Raw genomic sequence first — 24,124 nt, 5'->3', positions numbered from 1 at the left:
AGGAGCCTCCTGCCTTTGTATGGCCTCCGAGATGGGCCAACGCCCTCCCGCTCACATCCCTGCCGCCTCCGCTCCTCTCCAGGCCCCTCCTTCCTTCCGGGCTATTAGTCTCTCCCTGCACAGCTGCCAGGTCCTTCTCCTTGATGAGTCTGGTTTGGTTGCCAGGGGAATGGGAAGAGGGAGGATGGGAGAGAGGGAATGGGATGGATGAACCAGGGCTGGTCTTGAAAGTGGGGAGGGTGAGGGTCCTGCTTGGGCTAGGGCTGGGGGGCCTGATAAGAATGAGGAGGGGACGGGGAAGCCGTGGTGCTTTCTGCTGCAGCCCTGAGCCCTGACCCCCAGCTGCCATTGGAGCCCCGTGCACTCCATCCTAGGCCCCGCCCTGCCCCTGTCTGCTGTCCTCCGAGGACTGGGAGTCTGAGCTGGTACTTCTTGCAGAGGGGTAGGTCCTGGGGAGGACCAGCTCAGGCTTTACCTGTGTAGGGAACTGCTGGCAGACTCTGGGGGCTGGCCTGAGGAGTTACCGGTGAGGTTCCCATCCCCTTCCCTGCTTCAGCTCCCAGCTCATCACCCAGAAGCCTCAGAGTAGAGGGAAGCAGAGCCACCTCCGCAGGGCCTGGGAGCTGTTAGGCCAGGGTCTGACCTGGGTTTGGGAACCAGGCCTGCTGGCAACTCGGAGAAGACTACTCCCCCACACTCAGAAAGAGTGGGGCCTGGGAGGTCTGGGGCCAGAAGAAAGGAAAGTGTCACGGCGAAGAACCAGGGCCCTAGTCCAGCCGCCACGCTTCCTGTCTGATTCCAACACTCTCCTGTACAAATACAGGCTCATTATTGTAATGTCCTCTCATGAGCTCCAGCCAAAGGGGATAATTGTGGCTTCTACCTCAGTGTTGTTGGGAGGGTTACATAAATACAAGTAAAATACTTAGGATGCATATAATAAAGGCTGAAATTTTAAGCTAAATTTTACTACTACCAGTACTACTATTACAAATCTCTAGAGGGATATTCTCAGCCCCCAAATACAGTGAGGAAGCATCTGGACTTCCATTGGATTGTCTCCACTAAGAGCAGTGGCATGGGGACAAGGGTGGCAGGAGCCCAGTACTTCCTGGCTGATGGAAGGAGGAAAGGGTAACCTCAGTGCTCTGGGCAAATACGCACTGATTAAGACACGGACACTGGACAGACTAGCTGCATGGGTTTGATCGTGGCTCCTCAACCTAATTAGCTGTATGCTTTGAGTTTGCTTGAGTGATTTAACCTCTGTTCACCCCATTTTCTTTATCCATCAGTGGGGATGATAATAATGGTACCTTAACCCCCCAGTGTTGGAAAAGTAAATGGATTCCAGTATGTGAAGCACTTAGTGCTTGGCACGTAATACATGCTGTATAAGAATTAGCCAGCGTTATTAATACCCCTCCTCCTTCTGCTGTCCTTGGCTGCTCTGGTGAAGACTCAGAACAGACAATTGGATGTATTCAGAGGTTTGCAAGGCAGGTATGCAATGAAGTTTAGGTTACTGGCAAGATAGCTGCTAAATGACTGGCCATGGTCTCAAAGCTGGATAAGGAAGGGCGTGTAGGCAAGAGAAGGCAGGGTGTTGGGAGAGTAAAGAGGTCCACAGCTGGACTTTCAGGCGAGATCAAAGAACAGTCACAATATAAAAGGGTCAAAAGAGGCACTGAGAGGGTAGGATGCTGTTTTCAGAGAGGAGGATGCGTGAATTCCAGATCCTGGAGCTGGGACGTTTATGGATAAGATTCTCAGGGTGTTTCTAAGGGAGTGGGCAGCTAAGGCTAAGGTGGAATGGAGGGAAAGGTCATGGAAGAAGAGATCAGGTCACCACACCAGGCACTTACTAGCTGTGTGACCCTGGGCAAGTTACATGTCCTCTCTGAGGTTCCGTTTTTTTCATCTGTAAAACAGGAATGATGATACCTTTCTCACAGAGGTGTCACGAGATCTAATTGAGGTATTGTACATGAAGCAATTCTGAGAAGGCAATGGCACCCCACTCCAGTACTCTTGCCTGGCAAATCCCATGGATGGAGGACCCTGGTAGGCTGCAGTCCATGGGGTCGCTAAGAGTCAGACATGACTGAGCGACTTCACTTTCACTTTTCACTTTCATGCATTGGACAAGGAAATGGCAACCCACTCCAGTGTTCTTGCCTGGAGAATCCCAGGGACATAGCCTGGTAGGAGACCGTCTATGGGGTCGCACAGAGTCGGACACGACTGAAGCGACTTAGCAGCAGCACATGAAGCAATTAACATGTTGTGAGGCTCATAGTAGGTGCTCAGCATTGTTGAATGCCTTTTCCCCTCCTACATGACAGAGAGGAAACAGACATACAGAAGCAATGACACAACCCTCATTAGTTGTATCTAAGTGTCAACCGGGGTCTCCCTGCCCCTCAAGGTCTAGGATTGGCTCAACCTGCATTCCACATCCTGGGAAATTTCAGTGTCCTCCCCCAGATCTCCTTGCCTTCCTGCTTTCTTCATCTTTACATCCCTAGATGCAAAGCCCTAGTGTCCCTGACTTGGCCGACTATACAGCCGACTGTCCACAGTGTCCCACATGTGGAACTCTGCACTATCCTTTGGTTCCTGTGATACCCACCCCATCCCTTAGGTAGGCACTGAGGCCCAGAGGGACAGAACTGCCGATCTGAGGTTGTACAGTGAGCCGATAATGGCTCCCTCTCCAGGAAGACACATCCTGGTTGTTCAGGGCCTGCTGGTGTTCTGTGTTCTGGGCATGCAGGAGTGAGATGAGCCCCAGCCAGAAGGAGTCCATTCCAGATGGGCTCTCCCAGGCTGGTCCAGCTTCAGGATCCCCATTGACACAGTGGCTCTACCAAAGTGGAATCCTTTCCCCATGATCTCCATTTTGGAGCTCCACTCCTCCCAGTTAGGGAGCACCCTGGGTATCTTTTCCATCTCATCACTTCTCTCTCTATTGTGGTTCAGTCGCTAAGTCGTGTCTGACTCTTTGTGACCCCATGGACTGCAGCATGCCAGGCTTCCCTGTCCTTCACTATCTCCCGGAATCTGCTCAAACTCATGATCATTGAGTCAGTGACCCCATCCAACTATCTCATCCTCTGCCAATCCCTTCTTCTCCTGCTCTCAATCTTTCCCAGCACCAGAATAATTTCCAATGAGTTGGCTCTTCGCATCAGGTGGCCAAAGTATTGGAGCTTCAGCTTCAGCATCAGTCCTTCCAGTGAGTACTCAGGGTTGATTTCTTTGGGGATTGACTGGTTTGATCTCCTTGTTGTCCAGGGGACTCTCAAGTCTTCTCAAGCCCACAATTCATTTCCTATGTGCCAAGCACTATGCTAAGCATTTTACACATTATCACTTTTAATCCTCAGAATAATGCTATGACATAAGTATTGACACTATTCCCATTTTACAGTTGAAGAAACTGAAGCATGGAGAGGTTAAGCATCGTGCCCAAGGTCACACAGCTACGAATAGTAAACTAGTAATCTGTTTATATGTCTGACTCTCCTGCTCCCTGACAATACAATATTTGAGGGCAGCAATCAAATCTCATTCACTTTCATGTCCCTTGTGTCTAGTACAGGATCTAAGTCAAACAACTGTTGATTCAACTGAAGGGAACCCAGAGGCGCCTGAAAAAAAATTTTCCCATGGTTGTGGAGTCTGGAAAATAAAGAGGTGTGTTGCTGCCACCTTCTGGCCAGATGCTAGAATGACATGTCTGCAGTCTGAACCATCCAGGTTTATTAAGTTTAACACTCAAAGCTCAGAAACACTGAAATTTGGAGGATGCTCCAAAACTATTTATCACCTCCTTTTTAAAGATGAGAATTATCGAAGAGTGTGTAAATTAAAATAGCAGCACTGGTATTAGGGGTTCCGAGCCCTGATTTCATTCTTCCCCTGGGCTTTAGAAACCTCTTCTGCACCCCCAGAAGCCAAAAGCCAGGGAAGGAGGCAGTCAGTCCTCAACTCCCCACCCGCCACCATCCTCCACTCTGTTCATTATCTCCAGGCCTGCCCGCATGGTAAAGGAGAACAAGAGAGCAGCTTATGGCCACAGGATGCTAAGGGTTTCCAAAGTGACATAGTGGCAAAGAATCCACCTCCCAATGCAGGAGATGCGGGAGACTCAGGTTCGATCTCTGGGTCAGGAAGATCCCCTAGAGTAGGAAATGGCAACCCACTCTGGTATTCTTGCCTGGGAAATCCCAAGGACAGAGGAGCCTGGCAGGCTACAGTCCACTGGGAATCGCGAAGAGTCAGACATGAATGAGCACGCACGCAATACCCTTTTCCCAGGTTATAACAATTACCAATTGTTAATATTTCCCCATAATTCCTTTGAAAGTAAGTTCCAGACATTATATTTCACCCCTAAATACTTCAGCATGCATCTCATAAGAATGTTTTCCTACACACCCACAATACTATTAATCCACCCAAGAAATTTCACATTGATACAATATCATCTAATATATGGTCCATATTCATAGTTGCCCTCCCCACAAAGATCCCAGTAATGTCCTTCATAATTGTTTTCCCCTGACCCAGGATTCAAAGATGAAAAATTGTATTGAGTTGCCACTTGGGCAAGGATAAGTCTGGGATGAACTTGGCATGTTTAAGGAACTGCAGAAAGGTGAGGCTGGAGTGAGATGGGTGAGGAGGAGAAAAACAAAGGTGAGTTAAAAAGAGTGAGGAGGAGTCAGACCACTTTGGGCTTTTTAAATCAGGGGGAAAAGTTTATAGCTTATTTTATTTGTTTGCGTGTTTCGGCTGCACTGTGTCTTTATTGTGGCCAGGACTTCTCTAGTTTGGTGCTTGGGTTTTAGAGCACATGGGCTCAGTAGTTGTGGAGTGAAAGATTAGTTGCCCCATAGCATGGGGCACTTAATTCCATGACCAGGGATCGAAACCTGTGTCCCGTGCATTGGAAGGCAGATTCTTAACCAGGGAAGTCCCTCCAGCTTACCCTTTTTGTTTCTTTTTTTTTTTTACTTGATTTTCATTTTATATTGGAGTGTAGTTGATTTACAGTGTTGTGTTAGTTTAAGGTGTACAGCAGTGATTCAGTTATACATATACATATATCTATTCCTTTTCAAATTATTTTCCCATTTAGATTATTATAGAATATAGAGTTCCTGTGATTTAGAGTGGTCTTTTTTGGTTATCTAATATTTTACATTTAGTAGTTTGTTAATGTTAAGGGTGCAAATTTCTTTTCTTTTACATATGTGTATAGCGACCAATCGGAGAAGGCAATGGCACCCCACTCCAGTACTCTTGCCTGGAAAATCCCATGGACGGAGGAGCCTGGTAGGCTGCAGTCCATGGGGTGGCTAAGGGTCAGACATGACTGAGCGACTTCACTTTCACTTTTCACTTTCATGCATTGGAGAAGGAAATGGCAACCCACTCCAGTGTTTTTGCCTGGAGAATCCCAGGGACGGGGGAGCCTGCCGTCTATGGGGTCACATAGAGTCGGACACGACTGAAGTGACTTAGCAGCACAGAGACCAATATTTGTTGTTTTTGTTGTTTAGTCGCTGAGTCATGTCCGACTTTTTTGCGACCCCATGGACTGTAGCCAGCCAGGCTCCTCTGACATGGAGTTTTCCAGGTAAGAATACTGGAGTGGGTTGCCATTTCCCTCTCTCTCTAGCTTACTTTATTATTATTATTTTACAGTAAACAACTTAGTCTTTTATTTGCTCAAGGCCAGCTGTTGCAGGCACTGAGGCCCCAAGACTTCCAGAAGGGATTGGGGGGGCAGTCGAGCCATCCTGCCTCCCAGGTGCTGCCTGCCCCATCCTGCTTCCTGCAGGAGATGGGAGAGTAGATAAAGTGTACATCTCTTCAGTTTTGTGTGTGTGTGTCAGTTGCTCGGTCGTGTCCGATTCTGCAACCCAATGGACTGTAGCCCACCAGGCTCCTCTGTCCAAGGGATTCTCCAGGCAAGAGGACTGAGTGGGTTTCCATTTCCTTCTCCCCTCTAGCTTGCTTTAAATACAATGAAAAGACATTGGAGGGTTTTAAGCAGGCAAATGATTTGATCAGGTTTATGACTTTAAAAGGTCTATCTGAAGACAATTTCAGATTTTGGATATTCTATAAGATGATTCCAAGAAAAGTGAGTGTATGAGTTTTCTAGAGATGTCATAAGAAATTACCACAAATGTGGTGGTTTTAAACAATAAAAATTGATTCTCTCACCGTTATGGAGATTGGAAATCAAGATATTGGTAAGATTTACTCCCAAAGGCCCTAGGGGAGAGTCCTTCCTTGCCTCTTCCAGCTTCCAGTGGCTCCAGGCGTTCCTTGACTGCAGCTGAGAGATCTGATCTCTGCCTCTGCCTTCACATGCCCTTTCCTCCTTTGTGTCTGTGCCTTCCGCTCCTTCCTATAAAGACACGTGTCACTGAATCTGGGGACCTAGGTAACCCAGAATGGGCTTCCCTGGTGGCTCAGACGGTAAAGCAGCTGTCTGCAATGCAGGAGACCCAGGTTCGATCCCTGCGTTGGGAAGATCCCCTGGAGAAGGAAATGGCAGCCTACTCCAGTTTTCTTGCCTGGAAAATCACATGGATGGTGGAGCCTGGTAGGCTACTGTCCATGGGGTCACAAATCTCATGGTCCTTAACTAATCTTGTTTCATTCTTCATGCGTGTGTACTCAGTCATGTCTGACTCTGTGACCCCAATGGACTGTAACCCACCAGACTCCTTTGTCCATGGGATTTCCCAGGCAAGAATACTGGAGTGGGTTGCCATTTCCTCCTCCAGGGGATCTTCCTGACCCAGGGATCAGACTTGCGTCTCTTGTGTCTCCTGCATTGGCAAGCAGATGGATTCTTTACCACTGAGCTGCCTGGGAAGCCCAGCTGGTCTGGTAAAGACCCTTTTCCCAAGGTCATATTCACTGGTTCTGGGATGTAGACATATCTTATTTGGAGGGGGAGGGGCACCATTTAGCCCACTATAGTAGGAGATTGTTCTAGACAAGAAACTAAGAGATATAACAACTAAACTCACTGTTCAAACTTAAATTGGATCCTGGATTTGAAGAAGAAAAATGCTACTGGAGAAATTTGGGTAGATTATATGCTATGGAATGACTACTCCTGTTTTTAGATGTGAAGACAGGAATTGGTTGTGTAAGAGAATGTTCTAGTTGTTAAGAGGTGCCTGCAGGAGTGTTCAGGGGTGAAGTGCCATGATGTGCACGACCTTCTTTCTAGAGAGTCAGTTCTGTTGTCCTTTGATGTCACCTAATGACGTCTGATGTTGTCTAAGAGTCAGTCTAATGTCGTTTCAGTACAAGGCAGTGACTCTGGCTCCTGAGTCAGTGTGACCGAGAAGGAGCAGCTGCAGAGTTAGTCACACCGCTCATCAGAATAGAACCCAGGCTTCTCATCCTGGTCTCCACTTGATTCTGCAGCCCTCTTATAAGAGACTGTGTCTGATAAGAATTTCTTGAGCACATGCATGTGCATGAGATGCGCCGGCACAGGGCTCCTGCCCCTCAGGCCAGCCACCAGGAGACTCTTTTCTGCAATCATGACACTCTGCCATCCATGTGCCCCACCTCCTGCAGGGAGAGGCCAGGTGGCAGCTGAACAGACAAGTTCAAAGAGCTTGATGCCCTACAAACTGCCCTGCCTGCCCTCTGCCTGCAGGCCACGCAGGCACTCATCTGATGGCTGAGTCTGGCTGGACCCAAGCTTTCAGAGCCTGTGGGTCTCCCAGCTGTTGAGGGCTGACAGTCCGCCGCTGTTAGACACTGTCTCAGTCTCCAGCGAATTCTTTCCGCTGCACACTACTGAGCTGACGCCTGAGCAGAGGGAAGGGAGGTGATGGAAGAAATGAGATGGGGAAGGGGGAGGGGAGGGAGAAATGGAAGTGGAGAGGAAAGATGAGGGTGGGGTACAGAGGGGAGCAGGAGGGGAGAGCAGAAGAAACCAAGTGGGCCAGAGAAAGCCTGAGAGGACCCAAGGGCCCACCAACACAAGGAAACAACCAGTCAAGTGACCCCTATTCACACCCTGGAGCCCCTAGAGTCTGGCCTGGTTCTTGTGCTAAGAGTCCCTTGCTACCACCCCCTTGTCTCAAAGGGCAGTTCAAAGCACCTCAGGCCCTGGAAGATTTAGGACTGGGCTTCCTGGAGGGAGATGCTCCTTCCAGAGGGGCCTCCTTGCTCTTCTGTATCAGAAGATACCCAGATCTCCGCAGACCAGGCTATGTCTCCATTCCCTGCTGCATGTAAAAGAGAAGGAGGTTTTCTCAGGCCTGCCGATATTCTCTGCATGCTTTCAACTTGCAGTTTAAGTTCACCCAGAACTCCTAGGAAGACTGAAAAGCAGCAGCAGATCGGTTTGGTTGACCAGGCAGTACAGGCAAAAAAAAAGCCAAAGTAAGGAAGGGAAGCATGGAATCTTTACTCTCCCAGGCCAGTGCTTGCACTGCAAAGGGGAGTGTACCGTTTTATTTTATTAATACTTATTTATTGTGCTAAGAGTACACCCCTGGTGGGCTGCAGTCCGTGGGGTTGCTAGGAGTCGGACACGACTGAGTGACTTCACTTTATTTTTTCACTTTCATGCATTGGAGCAGGAAATGGCAACCCACTCCAGTGTTCTTGCCTGGAGAATCCCAGGGACGGGGGAGCCTGGTGGGCTGCCGTCTATGGGGTCATACAGAGTCGGACACGATTGAAGTGACTTAGCAGCAGCAGCAGCAGCAGCAGCATCCTATCAAGGACCCAGGGTCTTTACATCTTTCTGTTCCGTTAGGCTTGGAATGTTTGCTTTTGTCCTTGTGTTGAAAGAGGACACAGACAGAACAGGCTCCCTCTTGAAAGCGGGACTCCATCTTGGGCCAGACTGTGGACTTTGAGCTCTATGCCCAGTATCTATGGAAACGACATACCAACTGGAAAATCAGGCCCCCTGGATGGAAGAGCCCCAGGGCTCGTACCTAGACTCTCTGTTGCCTAAAAGGATACCCTAAATATCTGTGTAACTGAATAGAATCACAAATTCTATTATGCTTATCGGGGTATGACCACAGGCCTATTGATAATTGTCCACTATTAACTACCTAGGCTTAAAGCGTATGAATCACGGGTTAACTTTGATTGTATCTCTTTTCCTTTGTTCAGACTAGTTTCAGGGAACTTGGGGAGGTGGGTTTGGGCATGTACACTTAGGGTATATAAGGTTTTCAGAAAAACTGGTCGGGGTCCTTGGCTAAGAGGAGACTCCGCCTTGGGCCCGCCGGTGTAGTAAACTGCACTCCACTATCTGCATTGTCCTTCTGAGTGAGTTTGTTTCCCAGAACGTGTGGCTACAACAATGTCAGTTCCCTCGTGGTCACAAGATAACTGCAGCAGCTTCAAGCGTTATGTGCTCACAAAATAATGTTAAAGTTTCGAAAAAAGGAAATTGTTTCCCAGTGTTCCTTTTTTTAAGAGCAAGGAAATTCTTCCAAGAACATCTTCCCACCAACCCCCTATCCAGCCAACTTTATCTCACCTCTTATCTGCATTATTGCATCATCTGCTGCTTCCTTAACCAGACCCTGGTGAGGGAATTCAATGACCTCGATCAGCTTAGACTAGGAGTCACCCTGGTGCTGGAGAGGCCCAGAGGTTATGTTGGCAGATAAAAACTACCAGCCAGGAGTGGCTTGGGGGTAGACACGCGATGGTGGCTGCCACATGTGCCTGCCTCTTCTGACATGTGGTCTGTTCTGCCTCAAATTAGGATTGTGCCTTTGTGATCTATCTCTAAAAACTGAGAGGAACAATAAAGCTAAGTATATTCCCTGTAGAACCTAGAATAATGACTTGAACCAGATAGGCTCTTTAAAAATAATGAATGGGAGTGGTGGTGGTGGTGGGAGGAATTGGGAAATTGAGATTGACATATATACACTATTGATGCCATGTATAAAATAGATGGCTTTCCAGCGGTGCTGTGGTCAAGAACCCGCCTGCCAATGCAGGAAACATAAGAGACATGGATTCGATCCCTGGGTTGGGAAGATCCCTTGGAGAAGGGCATGGTAACCCACTCCAGTGTTCTTGCCTGGACAATCCCATGGACAGAGGAGCCTGGTGAGTGGGCTACAGTCCATAGTGTTGCAAAGAGCTGGGCATGACTGAAGCGACTTAGTATGCATGCATAAAATAGACAACTAATGAGAACATATTGTGGAGCTCAGGGAACTCTACTTAATGCACTATGGTGACTTCAATGGGAAGGAAGTCCAAAAGGGAGGGGATATATGTATATGTATGGCTGATTCATTTTGCTGGACAGAGAAACTAACACAACACTGTAAAGTGACTATACTCCAGTGAAAATTAATCAAAAAGTGAATGAGAAGAGAATGGATGTGTGTATGTGTATGGCGGAGCTCCTTTCGTGTTCACCTGAAAATACCACAACATCGTTAATGGGCTATACCCAAATACAAAATAAAAAATTTAAAGTTTGAAAAAAAATGAATTAAACTTAAAAACTGCAATAATTTTTATAATGGTACAATTGAACATGATTACCTTTGTCAAAGGCATTTCAGTATCAGCTTACTGTTGAGCTAGACCTCTCCCTTGAGCCAAATGAGATATTTGATAAGAACAGAGTGGAGCTGACCCGGGTGGGAGGAGGGGAAAGGTGACAGCAAAGAGATTAGGTATTTATACTCACCTTCCCTGGGGGCTCAGAGGTTAAAGCGTCTGCCTGCAGTGTGGGAGACCTGGGTTCGATCCCTGGGTCGGTAAGATCCCCTGGAGAAGGAAATGGCAACCCACTCCAGTATTCTTGCCTGGAGAATCCCATGGACAGAGGAGCCTGGCAGGCTGCAGTCCATGGGGTTGCAAAGAGTCAGATACAACTGAGTGATTTCACTTTCTTTCTTTCTTTCCCAATGAATTAAACTAATTTGTGAATGTAGATAAAATTCTCATGTAATTAGGAATGCTTTATATTCTGTTCTCATTTTAATCAGAGAGAGGAAAAGAAGTCATCTGGTAGTGAGACAAGTGTTCAAAAGCATTTTCCGTATTATGACTACCGAAGACACAGCTCTAGTTCTGTAAGAGTCCTCGCTGCTGAACAGTTCTCTCCTGCTGCAGTCAGAGGGAGCGTTAGAGGAGGAAATAACCATTTTCCAGAACCTGCTCAGGGCTGACAAACTCAGAGGAATGAATGGGGCAGTGACAGGCTAATGAGATGTCAGCCAAGGGGACTTTCTCCACGGGGCTGAAAATGGGAACGTTCCCCACACTGACGCACTGGGTGTATTTTCCCTTCACCTTTGTCTGCCCTGGGCCTCCCAGACAGGAACTCTGGCAGTGGGCTCCAGGAGCCACCTGCCTGGGTCATCCCTGCCAACCTCACAGTGTGGCCTTGGCTGGCAGGAGCTGGCCACCCTGGCCCGGTGCTCAGGGGGGCAGTGCTCTGGGTGAGAGCTGTCCTGTCTGGGTGGTGGCTGGCGTCCCGTCGGCACAAGTGCAGCCAGGCGACGGCAGCTGCCCTCCAAGGACAAACTCTGTGTCTGTATGATCTGAGAGCTGATTCACTGAGTTCAGAAGAAGACCGGAAAAAGGCCCCCTCACTCAGGAAGCTACAGCCTGGAGAGTGGGGGGCAGCTGACTTTGCTCCTCTGGGTCAATGTGCTCCTCTGGGTCACCCGGTCCCAGGAATGGGGCTCCTGACAACAGCAGGATGAGATCTCTGTTCTCCAACCGTGGCTCCACCCAGCGTGCCACACGAGGGCTGGCCTCCGTGTCCCTCCTCCCAGGGAACTGGGAAGACTGCCAGGCACAGTGACGACCTCCCTGGGGCTGCTGGGCAGAGTGGAGTACTGCTTTGGAGTCAGAGTTCAGGGATTCGATTTCAGTTTGGCTCCGTGCTCTGTAGCCTTAAGTTATATGCTTAATCTCTCCAAGGTTAGATTTCTTCAGCTGTGGAAATGAGTGTGAGCACGTCCTCTCCTCACAGGTGTTTTGAAGATCATGAAACACCCAAGAAGGGAAAGGCGTTCGTTCCCTCTACCCTGACAGAGCTTCCCCCTCCTCCCACAACCCCAGGTGGGGCCTCCACACACCTAGAGGCCTGAAGACACACTCTCTCTGAGCTTAACCCCACCTGGCCACCTCTGGCCTGAAAGGGGCCTGTTTGACAGATTTCCACTGGAGCAGAGACACCTGCCAGCTGCTTCCTGAACACGACCAGCAGACTGGCCAGCATCGCTGGTCCTCCCAGTTACTCTCTCTTCCTCACCCGAACTCGAATCGCAGCTCTGCCAGGGTGTCCACGGGACGGCCCCCAGGGTGGGCAGCCTCCATGGGGTGGGAACAGACTGTTCCATCGGTCAGGTCAGGTGAGAGCTCAGCAGGTTTGATCCCTGGGTCGGGAAGATGCCCTGGAGGAGGGCATGGCAACCCATTCTAGTATTCTTGCCTGGAAAGTCCCATGGACAGAGGAGCCTCGCGGGCTGCAGTCCACGGGGTCGCAGAGAGTTGGACCTGAAGCGACTGAGTGCACACGCAGAGTCTGGCGGTGATTTAGTCATTAAGTCCAGCTCTTGTGACCCATGGACTGTAGCCCACCAGGCTCTTCTGTCCATGGGACTTTCCAGGCAAGTGTCAACTGAAAAAAGATGTACAACTTGAGAGTTGTGAGTGAAGTTTTATTTGGGGCAAAATGAGGACTGCAGCTCAGGAGGCAGCATCTCAGACAGCTCTGAGAGACTGCTCCAAACCGGAAGTGGGGGAAAGACAATATATAAGGTTTTGGTGAAGGGGGAATTCAATACCATGAAGCACTCCTTTGAAAAAGGCTTTTTGTTAGTCATGAGAGTCTGATATCACCAAGAAGGGATTTAATGCTTCTCTAGATATGAGGAGATGCAAGGACTGAGATCATAAAATCTGTTCCTAAAAACATTGAACTATCTAAAGACCTGTCCTACCAGATTCCCTGGAGCACAGAGTGCCTCCCTCAACGCTGAACTCCTTCAGGGGTTGTTGAAAGACGCAGCTATAGCAGCATGGGGTTCAATCTCTGTAGAGGCACGTGGCAAATGCCTTTGTTGTTCAGTTGTTGGCAATGCTCTTGTGCCAATTTGTAGTTGACATAAGAATACTGGAAGAGTTGCCATTTCCTTTTCCAGGGGATCTTCCCGACCCACGGATAGAACTACGGTCTCCTGCATTGCAGGCAGATTCTTTACCGACTGAGCTATCAGGGACAGCCAATTTGGGGGCTGCACTCTCTTAGGCTGTCTCCATTTATCCCCATCAAGCCCCGTGGCTTCAGCCCTGGGGGCAGTTCTGAGTGCAGACTTTCCATTTGTGCTCAAGGGCAGATGGGATGGTTGTCAGCCACAAAGCAGTGACAGACCTTGGGGTATATTTGTTCTTGCTGCAGGCTAACTTCTATTCACCCTCTCCCAGCACAGGGGTGGGGGGATCATCACTACAAGGACAGATCCCTCTGCAAGCTCCGGCACTTTGCCCTTTCCAATTCCCCAGGCTCTGTTATACTGGAATCTTTTTTCTCAGCTAAACTCTCCTTTCACCTTCTTTCACCTCCACACCATTGCGGCTGCTTAAAGGTTTCCAGCCCCTTCCACATCTTGGCAGATTATTCACCTGTAAGGCTTATGGAGGTAATTGGAGGGGCTTGCTCCTGGCCAGGGAGGTGCGGGGGGTGGGGATGTGCACTGGCCCCAGGGCTTCAGGCTCTGCAGGTGCTGCCAGGCACTCCTGAAGGCTGAGGGAGGAGGAGGATAACAGGCAAGCCCTGAACCCCATTCTCAGAGTCTCCAGCTTGGCACACAGGCTCCGAGAATGGACCTTTCAGGTGTTGTGGGGTGCTGTGCTCAGCTGAAGCTGATGATCTGTCTCTTCCTTCTCACACCTGGATGGCCTGTTCCCTCCAGAGCTCGCACTGTAGCAATCAGCAGATATCCCAGGTTGGGAAGGTCTGAGTGCAGCTGGAGTGGCCAGCCTCTCCGAGGTTCATTGTTTCAGCCCAGGACGCCCATGCTCAGGCTGCAGAAGGGATCTAGCCCATCACTTTTGAGTAGCAGTGGCTGGCTGTACTCAAGGATGGGGCGGGTTGGGCATCGTCCTGAAAGCGTGAGACAACGGTTGCTCTCATGGACAACCCTTCCGAGCACAAAGCTGAGAGAGCTCAGGCTGGAAGCTGTGCCCCAAGACAGAACGTGCATTCGAGGGAGGGGGTTGCTGTGCCATGTGCTTTGTGGAATCTTAGTTCCCCAATCAGGGATTGGACCCGGGCCCTCAGCACTGAAAGTGCCAATTCCACTGGGCCACCAGGGAACTCCCAGAATGTGCATGTTTCAATGCTCTCCTTAAAGAGTAAGGGGGCAGAGGTTAGCAATGAGTAAGAGGTGAAAACACCAGTGGGAAAAGAAAGATGGTAGCTGAGCGCCATTGAATAAGCTCAGTCCTGGAGCAAAGGGGAACAGACCTGCACTCACCCTCACCTCCTGCCACTTGCTTGGCCTTCCCTCTCAGGCCAGGACCTAAGCATCAAAAATGGCTCCTCCCTTCCGCGTGACCTGGCCCTCTGATGATCGCTGTCCTCTTGCATTGCTCAGTTCAGCCTCAGAGGCCACAGCACTGGCCCCTGAGCACCAAGCTCTCGGGCCACCAGCGCATTCTTCCCCCACCCTCAGCTTCTTATAGTTGCCTCCTGCCCCGCTCAAGAACCACACAGCTTCCAGCAGCTGCTCAGAAAAGCATCCAAATTCAGGAGCTCTGGTCTTCAATCTTTCTTACGTACATACTCCTTCAATTTTCCTTATTATTCCCCTACTTCACATATTCCCCACGACATACACTGGGTCAGGGACCAATACCGTAACACCCGAGACTACTGTACTTTCGTGTCTCAGCCTGCTCTACTTTCTCCAAGCAGTGACTTCTGAAAGCACCGTCCTAGTTTGCCATTGTAGATTTTGGCCAAGGATGAACAATCAGCACAGTTCCAAGCCCTTCCCATATGATTCCAACGCTTTATGAACTAAAGACTGCAGTGGTTCTGGCAGCCAGCCTGGCGACTTGAGTTATGGCTCCACCATTTATTAGCTATGTTACCTAACCCCTCGCTCCTCCACATGTGGTCACAGCAGACCAAGAATACCCAGAAGCTTTGGGTGGGATGAGTTGAGAGAGTAGCACTGAAACATAGACATCACCATATGTAAAACAGCCAGTGGGAATGTGCCGTCTGATGCAGGCAGCTCAGACCCAGTGCTGTGTGACAACCTAGAGGGTAGCATGGGGTGGGAGGGTCAAGAGGGAGGGGACATATGTACACCTATGGCTGATTCATGCTGATGTATGGCAGAAACCAACACAATACTGCAAAGCAAATATCCTCCAATTACAAATAAAAACAAAAGAAAACCTGAGGTTTTAAAAAAAAGGCAAAAAACCCCCCCCAGAAGTTAAAAAAAAAGGCTGCATGTTTGCTGAAACTCAACTTCAGACCTAGATTCAGCTCTGATGTGCAAATATAACTTTTATTGACAATATAGGGCCACAGTGTGCAGCTCCACGGAACACAAATAATACAGTTCCAAGATGAAACTGCAGCAGACATGCTAATACTCGTCACCCTCATCATCTCCCTCTGCACTGTCGGCTCCAACCTCCTCATAATCCTTCTCAAGGGCAGCCATGTCCTCACGGGCCTCAGAAAACTCTCCTTCCTCCATGCCCTCACCCACGTACCAGTGAACAAAGGCACGCTTGGCATACATCAGGTCAAACTTGTGGTCCAGGCGCGCCCAGGCCTCAGCAATGGCTGTGGTGTTGCTCAGCATGCACACAGCTCGCTCTACTTTGGCCAGGTCTCCACCAGGTACCACAGTGGGAGGCTGGTAGTTAATGCCAACCTTGAAGCCAGTGGGGCACCAGTCCACAAACTGGATGCTACGCTTGGTCTTGATGGTGGCAATGGCAGCATTGACATCTTTGGGAACCACGTCACCACGGTACAACAGGCAGCAGGCCATGTATTTCCCATGGCGAGGGTCACATTTCACCATCTGGTTGGCTGGCTCAAAGCAAGCATTGGTGATCTCTGCTACAGAAAGCTGTTCATGGTAGGCTTTCTCAGCAGAGATGACAGGGGCGTATGTGGCCAGAGGGAAGTGGATGCGGGGATAGGGCACCAGGTTGGTCTGGAACTCTGTCAGATCCACATTCAGGGCGCCATCAAACCTCAGGGAAGCAGTGATGGAGGACACTATCTGGCTCATGAGGCGGTTAAGATTCATGTAGGTTGGGCGCTCAATGTCGAGGTTTCTACGGCAGATGTCATAGATGGCCTCATTGTCTACCATGAAGGCACAATCAGAGTGCTCCAGGGTGGTGTGGGTGGTGAGAATGGAGTTGTAGGGCTCAACGACAGCTGTGGAAACCTGGGGGGCTGGGTAAATGGAGAACTCCAGCTTGGACTTCTTGCCATAATCGACTGAGAGACGTTCCATCAGCAGGGAGGTGAACCCAGAACCAGTTCCCCCACCAAAGCTGTGGAAAACCAAGAAGCCCTGAAGACCCGTGCACTGGTCAGCCTGCAAAAAGAAAAAAGTTTTAATTTTAGCCTTGGTGACAGCTGCAGTGATTTCTTTGAATCCATAATCACACTGATCAAGATCTTCAAAAAAAAACAAAAACAGAAAACTTCTGAACAATATTTGCTAAGAAAGCAGACCTAAAGAGCTTTTAAGTGCTAAGTGATTCAGAGAAACTTTCACAATCAACTCTTAGGGGCTGGAGGGAGGGGATCTGTGAAAAGGCTATTTTTAAAGAATTCTTTTCATTTCTGCAGGCAGAGGAATCACGAAGTCTGGAATGGATGCCGGGTACAAGTTTTGGTGACTGGGAGGCTCACCTCTGCTGCCCGTGCCATGACCACAGACCAAAGGCAACCTCTTATCAGTTGGAGAGCTACCAACAGCAGGCCTGAGGCCACACCGGCCCCATACAATGATGTCTTACAAAAATTCTGGCAGCTGCTTTCTGAGCTGGAATGCAACAGCAGAGTGAAGAGCCAGTGCCCTGGTGCTAGAATAAGGCTGTCTCTGGCTCTACCAGTTCCTTGCCATGTGCCTCTGACCAAATTCATTTCTCAGGCTCAGTGTTCTCATTTATTAAATGAGGAGAACAGTAATCTGCCTCAGGTTGCTGGGAATTGAATGAGTACTGGAACAGTGCCTGGCACAGTCAGCACAGGTTAGCAGCAAGTCTCTTCATTCCGGGAAAGGCGATTCACTCTCACAAATCCATGTCCTTGTGTCACGGGGGCTTTCCACCACTTAATTGAGCTCTTCTGGCTAACAAACTGCTCCTCTGTGAAAGGATGATCTTAACCTGACAGAGTATTCTCTGGACAGTCTTCACTTTAAGGTGCTTCAAGATTTGTGGACATTCTCTACTGAGCCCTTAGTCACTTCTCTCCACCCTCTGAATGAGATCAATGCAAGGGGCAGACTCTAGTTTACCCGTTTCCACCCATTAAGACTCTGTGGACACAGTAATAGATACCAGGGACAAATGCAATTGTTCTGGTGGTTAATGAACTTCACTCCAGAACCCTCAATGACTTTCACTAGTTTATTTGTCCCTAAGGCAGGTCCCGATTTCCAAGTCAGTGCTTGTAGCTGAAGCTTCACTTGCAAACAGAGGAACCAACCATTATCCCAATTTTGCTGCGAAGACTATGATAAACATCTCAAAAAGTATGAAGCCAAGAACAATGTAAGGCCATTATTTTGAAAATAGACCAGTTGTTGCTGGGCTTGGTGTTATAGGATTTTCCTGACAAGCTATTCCACCCAGGCCTTCATTCTTGATTTTACTTAATTACTTACAAGTTGCCCATATGCCTAAGGAACAGAGTCATCTGATTGCCAGACTCTTAATTAAAATGATCTGAACAGCACCCTTTTCAACCTTACCGATGTGAATACAGTTACCTTAGATTTTTCTGCCTCAAGGAAAGGCTAGTCTACACTGCCCTGAGCTCTAGTAGAAAAACAAGGGTACCGCTTTTTGTGGTTATATCTTAATACTTTCAAAGTTCCAGTGACTTATACTTGCTTCTGTAACAAGGGAGCTCCCTTGACTCCCCTTTCAGTGTTGCTGGACGTTTCCAATGGCAGCTAGTTCTAGTCGGTATTACATCAGCTTCTTTTGCTGTAACTTTCCAACATAGGGCAGCTGTCCAATTTTTATGAGTTTGACCAATTAGTTACATTCAGAGCCAGCCACCTACCACTGGACTAAGATGACCTAAACAGGGATGCCTCAGCTTGGAGGCAGGAAGCTGCCTGATTAAGATGAACAAGGATGTTTAATGGGCTTAAGTGTCAGTAAAACTGTTAAGGCTTCCTGGTACTCCCTTGACTTCAGGTAAACTGGCCTCACTGAGTGAGCAACTGCCCAAATCTGCCTTAGAAGACACAGGAGGCGGCCAAGCAGCACCGACTTCAGCCTCAAAAAGTTGTCCCATAGCACAGCACCGTTTGGTTTAGAAGTCAAGTTATAGTGGGCAGTATAAAGCTCATTCTAGTGCGCAAAGAATGATTCTCACAAAACTCTAAGAGAAAACGCTCATCCTTTTTTAAAAAAAGTTCTGCGTTTACCAGTTTCCGAACTCGGTCCAAGACGAGGTCAATGATCTCCTTGCCAATGGTGTAGTGACCTCGGGCATAGTTATTGGCGGCATCTTCTTTGCCTGAGATAAGTTGCTCAGGGTGGAAGAGCTGGCGGTAGGTGCCAGTGCGCACCTCATCTGGAAAAGGAAAATGAAGCAGCCACCCATCATTAACAACCCACACAAGTCTGCTCCATCGCAGGGCATCAGTGGAATTCCCAGGACACACCTCCTGCCCCAGATCCCTGGGATCTCACTGGGGTTACCGAGGTCAACTCACCAATGACTGTGGGTTCCAGGTCTACAAACACTGCCCTGGGCACATGCTTGCCAGCCCCTGTCTCACTGAAGAAGGTGTTGAAGGAGTCATCTCCTCCCCCAATAGTCTTGTCACTTGGCATCTGGCCATCGGGCTGAATGCCGTGTTCCAGGCAGTAGAGCTCCCAGCAGGCATTGCCGATCTGGACACCAGCCTGACCAACGTGGATGGAGATGCACTCACGCTGTGGGAAGGAAGAAGGGAAGTGTCAGAATGAGACAGGTCGGATGGGACATTCAGGAATGAGTCACACGGAAATGACTATTAACCTTCCAGACAAATCAGCACCTTTCTGGAGGCCACGCCTGCCCAGGCACTATTTCACAAACAGGCCAATTCAGAGAAAAGGCTTTGGAAAACCACAGACATGTTAATGAACTACTAGACAAGGCCAGAGACCAGACTTTCGCTTTACAGCCACATTAGATATTCATGGTCAGGTTTCTACCTTCAGAATGACACAAGCTACTCGAGCCATAGATTTTCCCCAACTCCTGGGAAATATGCCTGCTGACGCCTTAGAGGCATGCAAAATTCCTCCTTCCAGCTCTGATTCATTCCCTGTGTGACCGTGTAACTACAGCTCATTCCCATCCCTCTTTATTCTGTTCTTTAAACAGCTTCTGCCTCTCCCTTAAAACCAGCTTAAACCAGCAAACTACAGCTGAATGACTCATGGAGAAAACAGCAGATAAGCAGCAGTTACCTGGACTTTAAAACCTGTGGTCACAGGCATCCTTTTATTCCTGTGGAAGTATTTAATCTTAGGGAAAAACATTTTCCTTCACTGTCCACACACCTTGAGGGCAGAGTGGGGGAGGGTAGGCAGATGGAGATAGGGTAACAAAAGCTTGAACTGTCACCAAGACTTCACTAATAGTTTAAGAAATCAGCTGTTTTCTAGTAAAATGTACATCTGTCTCTGGCACTGTGGAAGAAGAGTCTATAATTTCATAAATTTAATGATGTTAGGCAAGCATTTGTTTTCCTTTACTTGCTGAACAGGGTCATTTGTAAGTTACCAAACTCATTCTTGCTTGGCAAAATAAGGCAGTGAACATAGAATGTAAACCCACAGACTTAAGAGGAAAACAAAGAGGATTTCTATTGTATTTCCATCATAAATCAAATTAGCTGCTTGAGAGTCTTTCAAGTAACCACATCAAATATCTCCTATTACATTTTCTCCAAATAAGAGTTTCAGGGTTCTGAAAGCTGCTAATAGGAATTTAAAGCCTTTGACTGTGTGGATCACAACAAACTGTGGGAAATTCTTAAGGAGATTGGAATACCAGACCACCTTACCTGTCTCTTGAGAAACCTGTATGCAGGTCAAGAAGCAACAGTTAGAAACAGACATGAAACAATGGACTGGTTCAAAACTGAGACAGGAGTACGTCAAGGCTATATATTACCTCCCTGCTTATTTAACTTCTATGCAGAGTACATCATGTGAAATGCTAGGCTGGATGAATCACAAGCTGGAATCAAGCATCCCAGAACTATCAGTAACCTCAGATGATACCACTCTAAAGGCAGAAAGTGAATGAGAACAAAAGAAAAGAACCTCTGGAAGAGGGTGAAAAAGGAGTGAAAAAGCTGGCATCTGGTCCCATCAGTTCCTGGCAGATAAATGGGGAAAATGTGGAAACAGCGACAGATTTTATTTTCTTGGGCTCCAAAAATCACTGCAGATGGTGACTGCAGCCATGAAATTAAAAGATGCTCGCTTCTTAGGAGGAAAGCTATGACAAACCTTGATAGCATATTAAAAAGCAGACATCATTTTGCCAACAAAGATCCATATAGTCAAAGCTGTATTTTTCCAATAGTCATGTATGGATGTGAGAGTTGGAGTGTAAAGAAGGCTGAGCACCGAAGAATCGATGCTTCTGAACTGTAGTGCTGGAGAAGACTCTTGAGAGTCCCTCGGACTGCAAGGAGATCAAACCAGTCAATCCTAAAGGAAATCAACCCTGACTATTCATTGGAAGGACTAATGCTGAAGCTCCAATACTTTGACTACTTGAGGCAAAGAGCTGACTCATTTGAAAAGACCCTGATGCTGGGAAGGATTGAAGGCAAGAGAAGGGGGAGGCAGAGGGTGAGATGTTTAGATAGCATCACCAACTCAATGGACATGAGTTTGAACAAACTCCAGGGGACAGTGAAGGACCAGAAAGCCTGGCATTCTGCAGTCCGTAGGGTCGCAAAGAGTCAGACATGACTTAGCAACTGAACAACAATAGGAATCTAAAGAAAATTCAACATCACCTAAGATGTCAAAGGGCCTAGTCTCATAACCCCAAGACAAAACCTCCAATTACTCATAACCTTGGACTTATGGTTCCCTCCTTCTCACCATATTCCCCATAAAGCAATTATTTTCTGCTGACCTCATCAGCATGCTCACTATTACATGCATCTACTTGCCCAGCTCTAAGGCTGTGGGAGAAAGGGGAGTTATTTCTGGTGGACCTATGACTTTTTACCACTGCATTGTGTTTACCTTAAACTGGGCTTTGGACATTTCACAGCCCTAGAAACCAAGAAAGAACCAGTCATTTGCACATGACATTTGCCCATGACAAACCAGGAAAACCAGTCATTTGCCCATGACAGTCCCAGGTCCCAAGGAGATACAGTATCTGAGAAGACCCTGCCATCGTAATGAAGCACTTCCAATGAAGCCTTTTGAGTTCAAAAACTTTTCATATTGTGCAACAGTATGGCTTAGGCTGTGGCCACTGCTTGCCCTCCACTCTCCCCTGGCCACTTGGAAGATGAAGTGAGATACCGGTGATGGTGTCACAGTCTAGCCTTAACGGGATAATCAGCACCTGTCCCTTGTGAAATAAGAGTCTAACCAGTGTATGTCTTAATAGGTTTGTTGCTACTGCTGATTTCCTGCCCTTTAAACACTCCCACTATTTTCTCAATTACACATTTACCAGTGTCCTTTGGTCTGGCTTAGTAAAAAGCACTCAAGCAATTGTTACAGTCAGACATCCTTTGATAACTGAAGTAGTCCGTAAAAAAGGTAACTATTTATTCACTATATTCCTTTTTAAAAAAAGGTATTCTGATACGTGTGATACTCATGGCCTGCTTTAGGTAGACCTCCAGCGGATGTTTCCTAAGATACTTGTTTCCAAAACCTCTGACAGCTAAACAGAAAATACTCAAGTTGTGTGTAATTTCATGTTTCTTTAAAAGTAAGACTACTTTGTCAGAACTAGTTTACTCTGTGACTTTATAAGTAAATATCTCTTTTATGGACTTTTAAAAACCTGTAAGAAGAAAGTTTCAGCTATTAAACACCCCACTACATTAACACTAGAAACACTAGAAATGCAGGGTTAAATACGGGACAGTAATTTCCTTCAAAGGAGGAGCCTGCCTTCATCCTTCAAGTGGACTGGTGCAATTTCAAGAGCTGTCCCCGCCCACCCAACCCCCGCCATCCCGGCCACAGGTGGCGATGCTGCAATTGGAAACGTCCCAGTCTAGCCACAGGTGGACTCAGCACCAAATCACAGGGCACAGGAGAGGGGTCGCCAGGAAACGTCTGCACCTACTATGCTGGAGCACACGGGATGCTCCAGGGGTCCTTTGAGGAAGGCTGTGGGAAGGTGAGATCACTTCAGGAAATGGGAGGGATTTGTAGCTTTCACAAGTCCTTGGGAGCCAGTGCGAAGGTTCTCCGACCTTCCTGGGGCAGTAGCGGCCCCGAAGGGATCAATGAATGGCCCCTCTCTAGGATCAAGTGGCTTTTCCACTTCCACTCAAGGCAGTACCCAGGCCGCGTCTTCGAGCCCGACGAGGAGTCAGCCAGGTGAACTCGACTCTCCGAACCCGGCCACCAGAAACCAGTTTGCCCGGAGGCGTGGACGTGGCTGCACTCGCACTGGGGTCCCAACGCCCCTTCGGACTCCGCACTCTGCCCCCACACCACCGCCCGGGGACCCCCACTCACCATGACGGAGACTTGTACGGTTCTGCGGGGCTGGAACAGGGGAGGGGACGGCCGCGAAGATCTCCCACTGACAGACTACTAAGGAGTCCGGGGGAGAAGTAGTGAGAGGCCTGGGGCCGGGAGGGATCCTATAAATCCCTACCCGGGCCACGTGTCAGGAGGGCGGGCACCCGATCCCGCCCCGGCCTCCGAGGCCCGGCCTCCCAGCCCTACGCCGGGTTTTACCCTCCAGGCAGAGACAGGAGGGGCGCACGGCGCTCATTGGTGGGTTCAAAAGTTCAAAGCAAACTCTACGGAACCAGCCAGAAGAACCAGGAAAGGGAGGAGGAATCCAGGGGCCGCAAAATGCGCCGGTGGGGTGAGGAGGAGGATGCACTGGGCGACTGGAAGGAGAAGCGGGGCGAAGGGTGGGGACAGTAGTGGGCCAAGCGTAAGCCAGGAGGGGCGCCAGGTAAAGGGAGGCGCGGCCACGGAGCCGTGGGGACGCGGCTCCTCTCGCTGCCCGCCCGGTCCCCGGGCTCCAGACCCCCTACCCTGCACTGGAGGGCGGCCTAGGTGGCCTTCAGCCAGTTCCAGCCGCACAGCCCCCAATCAGGACCTCCCACACGATCCGGTGCTTCCACCGCGGGTAACCCCGGCGCCCGCAGCTCTCGCAGTTGAGGGACTTCCAAGAGGGAAGACCTATGGTTCCCCATTCCAGGTCCTAATCACCGCAAACCAACCTGAAATCTTGAATCTCACCTTTTTTGTTGCTTTTTCCCCCTTGTTTTCCTACCTCCTTTTAAATGAACCTTTTCGTTCCCAACAGCAAACTCCTTCCAGTTGGTGCAAAAGCAGTTTTTACCCCGCCTGGAATTAGTTATACTAACCCCAGCTTCCCAGGTGGCGCTAGTGGTAAAGAATCCGCCTGCCAATGCAGGAGAGGGAAGATAAGCATGTTTGATCCCTGTGTGGGGATGATCTGCTGGAGTAGGAAATGGCAACCCACTCCAGTATTCTTGCCTGGAGAATCCTACGGACAGAGGATCCTGATGGGCTTCAGTCCTTGGGTGTCTCTTAAGTCTGACATGACTGAGCACACGTGCATATAATAGCTTTCACT

The 24,124-nt window shown here is 48.8% G+C and overlaps 1 protein-coding gene across 2 annotated transcripts; it reads right to left on the bottom strand.

Annotated features, from left to right (window-relative positions):
* Positions 1–15,560: 15,560 nt before the first annotated feature.
* On the bottom strand, positions 15,561–23,192 carry LOC129653284 (tubulin alpha-1C chain-like). 2 transcript variants are annotated; one of them, XM_055582826.1, is made up of 4 exons: positions 23,023–23,192; positions 19,008–19,230; positions 18,717–18,865; positions 15,561–16,643 (listed from the first exon to the last, which is right to left on the bottom strand). In XM_055582826.1, exons 1-4 carry the CDS (start codon positions 23,023–23,025, stop codon positions 15,669–15,671), a joined length of 1,350 nt encoding a protein of 449 aa, XP_055438801.1. In that variant the 5' UTR covers positions 23,026–23,192; the 3' UTR covers positions 15,561–15,668. The 2 variants fall into 2 exon arrangements, with proteins under 2 accessions (XP_055438801.1, XP_055438790.1); XM_055582815.1 differs by lacking the exon at positions 23,023–23,192 and adding an exon at positions 19,495–19,539.
* Between the last annotated feature and the right edge of the window lie 932 nt (positions 23,193–24,124).

This window comes from Bubalus kerabau, chromosome 1, assembly GCF_029407905.1.
Source record: "Bubalus kerabau isolate K-KA32 ecotype Philippines breed swamp buffalo chromosome 1, PCC_UOA_SB_1v2, whole genome shotgun sequence".
In the NCBI taxonomy this organism is placed as follows: domain Eukaryota; kingdom Metazoa; phylum Chordata; class Mammalia; order Artiodactyla; family Bovidae; genus Bubalus; species Bubalus kerabau.
This window is presented reverse-complemented; position numbering and strand designations above follow the sequence as displayed.

Bases quoted from the DNA above. Each gene is read 5' to 3' on its own strand.
- LOC129653284 (XM_055582815.1), bottom strand. From the start codon at position 19,524: ATGGCTCGAGTAGCTTGTGTCATTCTGAAG. The intron at 19,231-19,494 runs GTAGAAACCTGA...TCCTTCCCACAG, and splicing joins TAGCTTGTGTCATTCTGAAG to CGTGAGTGCATCTCCATCCA. The intron at 16,644-18,716 runs GTAAACGCAGAA...TTCTTTTTGCAG, and splicing joins TGGACCGAGTTCGGAAACTG to GCTGACCAGTGCACGGGTCT.